The sequence below is a fragment of the Alligator sinensis genome, unplaced genomic scaffold (genome assembly GCF_000455745.1).
Source record: "Alligator sinensis unplaced genomic scaffold, ASM45574v1 scaffold1065_1, whole genome shotgun sequence".
Taxonomy (NCBI): domain Eukaryota; kingdom Metazoa; phylum Chordata; order Crocodylia; family Alligatoridae; genus Alligator; species Alligator sinensis.
The window spans coordinates 673,726-677,357 of record NW_005842812.1 but is presented as its reverse complement, the minus strand read 5'-3'; the positions used below and the strand labels follow the sequence as shown (position 1 = coordinate 677,357).

The 3,632-nt window shown below is 58.8% G+C and overlaps 1 protein-coding gene and 1 long non-coding RNA gene across 2 annotated transcripts in view; one reads left to right on the top strand and one right to left on the bottom strand.

The window, feature by feature from the left end:
- Nucleotides 1-3,628, top strand: part of LOC112547922 — a 10,086-nt gene extending 6,458 nt beyond the window's left edge. Inside the window, exons 5-6 of the long non-coding RNA XR_003091713.1 lie at nucleotides 2,841-2,993; nucleotides 3,494-3,628. This is a non-coding gene — a long non-coding RNA (uncharacterized LOC112547922). The remainder of the gene's footprint in view (nucleotides 1-2,840; nucleotides 2,994-3,493) is intronic.
- Nucleotides 1-3,632, bottom strand: part of LOC102371169 (17-beta-hydroxysteroid dehydrogenase type 6-like) — an 8,718-nt gene that overhangs the window by 4,045 nt on the left and 1,041 nt on the right. Inside the window, exon 1 of the mRNA XM_006035227.3 lies at nucleotides 3,465-3,632. This exon is cut by the window's right edge and continues 1,041 nt beyond it. Coding sequence (XP_006035289.1) covers nucleotides 3,465-3,632 — 168 coding nt within the window. The remainder of the gene's footprint in view (nucleotides 1-3,464) is intronic.

Here is a 3,632-nt window from a genome sequence, read left to right as displayed (position 1 = left end):
CGGTGCCGGGGTGGTGGATTGGGCACAGAGCTGCGGGGATAACCTGAAGAGTGCAGGTAAAGGGGTCTGCCGCCACTGGTTACTGGAGCGTTACTCTGTTGTCAGGCTCTGTGGCCAAGGGGCTTGTGTGGCCAGCTAGGGACCAGAAAGTTTCATAGATTCCTAGATGCCAGGGTCGGGAGGGGCCTCAACAGATCATCGAGTGCGACCCCCTGCCCTGGGCAGGAAAGAGCGCTGGGGTCAGATGACCCCAGCCAGATGCCTATCCAGCCTTCTCTTAAAGACCCCCGAGGGAGGGGAGAGAGTTGTGAGTTCAGTCCCGGGTGTGTGGCCCTGAGCTTCGCAGTGGGAAACTGCAGCTCTCTTCTCAGTGTTGAAGGCCTGAAACCAAGGCCCCTGCTTTGGGGAAGCTCTGAGCCCTGCCTGCCGGAGCCCGGGATGCTGCTTGCAGGGCTAGTGAGAGCTGCCTCCTGAGAGCCCAGCCAGCAGGTGCCTGAAGCCATAGTCGCAGCCCGTGATGTGTTTGTCCCGGAGGTTCCCGACTGTCTGCTGCTCCCGGTACCATCGGCGCAGGAAGTACAGCACCAGCAGGGCCACCACGTACTGCTGCCTTTTGCCTGCAAACATCATCCAGGTTCTTTTGACTGACAGTCCCAGTCTTATCGCCCTTCATCTGATCTCCCCCATTCCAGGCTTCTGGGTCATGCAGCCCCTGGAAAGCAATGACCCCCGCTCTGGGGTGAGTCACAGACGCCGGAGGAGAAGAACTGCTCAGAAGAACAGCTGGTTCTGCCCAGAGTTGCCGCCTTGCCAGATGTTGTTACTTGAACAAGAGGCCTCTCCTTCTCCAAGAAGTTGTGGGGGCAGCGGGGCTGTTTGGGCAGACCCTGAGGAAAGTTGACTGCTGTTTTTGAGGATGAAATTCAGGATCCCTGCTGTGTGTATCATCTGTGATTTAATTCCATCGGTTTCAGTGTGAACATTTCTGGTATGGCTCTGAAATGCCCATCTCCGTCCCACTGCAAGGACTGGGGGCAGGTCGCAAGGCGTCTACTGCCACTTACCGCCTTCTCCCGGCTGCGACTCTGTGTCGAGGCAAACCCTGCTAGCACCCTCCCAGCATGGAGATGGGCACCCGCATGCGCCCGTGGGCTCCTCAGGGCTTTGGCTGAGTGAAGCCGAGGGACAAGACCGAGTCCAGGTTCCTGGGAGGACCTGAAGGGACCCCGTGCTCGCGAGCAGACCAAAGCTTCCCACCTGCCCCCACCAAGGTACAACAGACGCCTGAGCTGAAGTTGTGTTTGCTTAGAGATGTGGAGCTTCCTTTATCTCTGCGTTATGAAGACCTAGTGCGTACACACCCACGTGCACACACACATGCACACACATGCTCGCATTCACAGATCACCTTGGGACTGACCAACAGCCTCTTTACATCAGTTTACATGGCAGGATGAGGTAGCAGGAGAGGCTGGTGAATATGATGCCCCTGAGCAGCCCGGCTCAGGCGGTTCCTTACCTTGGCAGTCTGTGTCCCAGCCCTGGAGACCCTCGACAGGGCTCCCATTCCCAGGCACTCGGCCGACTAACTGGAAGGGGAAATCCTACCTGCACACGGGTCTCTGCACCCTTCTACTCAGGTCCTGTCCTTGGATCATCCTGATCAGGGCTGCGATGAACAGTGCCCAAGGTCAGGAGGGAATGGAGATGGTGGAGGGAGGAGCAGAGACAACTGCCAGGAACCGATGTAAATGTGTGTCTTGGTGTCGATATTTGTGCCTGAGGAGGGAGGTAGATCACAGGTCTCCTCTCCCACGTTCTCCATTCCTGTCCTCTTTGCTCTGGTTGTTTATCTCTGCAGCAAGGAGGAAAAGCCAGGAGATGTCTGGTCCTCTCGCTTGTCCTGCTGGCTCCAGGGGATGGGAGGGATTTGCTTTGTGGGGCCTTTGCTGAGCCAAAGAGCAGAGAGGGGCGGAGGTGCCAGAACCAGGGAGACCCGGCTCATTCCTACCTGATGGGAGCAGGAGTAAGTAAAGATATAATCCTGGGGGAAGCAACCCCTCTTTCCTGTCTCGTACCGAGAGGGAAGCGCAGGGCAGAGAAGGCGCTGGCTGCTGATGGCTGCTATGACCCAAGCCCCACTTGTGCTTGTTACGGGCTTCAAAGCCAAAGGTGTTGCGTGGTGGGAAAGATGTGGACCAGGATGGACCCAGCATGGGCAGGTCCCAGCGGCCAGCTGGTGGATTGGGCATAGAGCTGTGGGGAAATCCTGGGGAACGCCGGGCAGAGGGGACTGCTGTCACTGGTTACCAGACCCTTGCCACATTGTGAGCGCTGGAGGCTTGAAACCAAGGCTTCGTCCTTCAGAGAAGCTCTAAGCCTGGCCTTGGAAATGGTGATGCTGCTTGCAGGGCAGGTGAGAGCTGCCACCTGAGAGCATGGCCTGGATGGGCCGTGCCTGGCGGGGAGGCCTGATGTGCACCTGCCCCTGGAGGACAAACTTCATTGAACCCCATCTCCCAATGTGTCTGCGGCTGCCAGCTCCAGGGAGCAGCCCCTCTGTGGGTGTCTTGGGCAAGCCCAGACTGGGGAGGGAGGAGAGCTCTCATCCTGGGAAAATGCCTAATGTGAAGCTGAGAAAGGGGGTTTTATTGCCCATGGATCAGGGTGTCCCTACAACTCAGGCACTACCTGCACTGGCGGGAAGAGCAGCCTGGCCTAACAAGTCTGTGCATGGTGTAGCCCAGAGAACATGCAAGCCCCCTCCCACCACCACCTTAGAGTCCACAGGGTTCGGTCTTTCACCCGTCACCTTTATTTCTTTGTTACACCAAGAACAGTGTCTGCCCCGTCCCCCGTGGTGGACGCATCGCCCCAGCTTCTCTTGCGCTTCGTGGGAACGCCAGTCACTGAGCAAGGCTGCTCCGTGGAGCCAAGTCCGGGGGTGAGTGTCCAGCACGCCTGACTTCCAACACCCGCTTCTACTGTGAAAGGTGTGTAACAACAAAAGACAAGGACCTGCGCGACTCCCTCCCCACTGCCCCACCTTGTGAAGCTCCCACGTCAGAGTGGAGGGTGCTCAGAGGTGTGGGCTGCTGCTGCTCGTTGTGGCAAACGCATCCAGAGATCCCTGCGTTGTCCACCGGGCCCCGGAGCCCTACAGAGAGGAGAGTGTGAGAGCGCTGGGCTGGCTCCTTACCTGGCCCAGGCCAGGTCCCAGAGCAGGGGATCCGTGGCTCGGCCCTTGCCCTGTACCTCCCTTGCAGTCTCTGATGGGGCAGCCGACCCCTCCTGCCCTGACTGCGTTATGATGAGGGTCTGGTTTTCACTCAACAAAAGTTTTCCTCAAGCCAACCCCCTTCCCGGGCGGAACTGTCCTGGGCAAGGGGAGATTGGTTCCAGCCTCACCTATTCCAGTGCCCAAGCCTCTGCTGGAGCTGACAACGGGCAGAGCCAGCCCTCACCTTTGTCCCTCACCTGTCCCATCACCCAGGCAGTGGAGGCATGGATGCTGTCAGATTTGGTCACATCCAAGATCACCGTCTTCAGCCTCCCCAACGTCACCTGCCACAGCCGCTCGGCCCCCTGCTCCGTCAGACACGCCGCCAGCACCCGCAGCCCCCGCCCGTCCA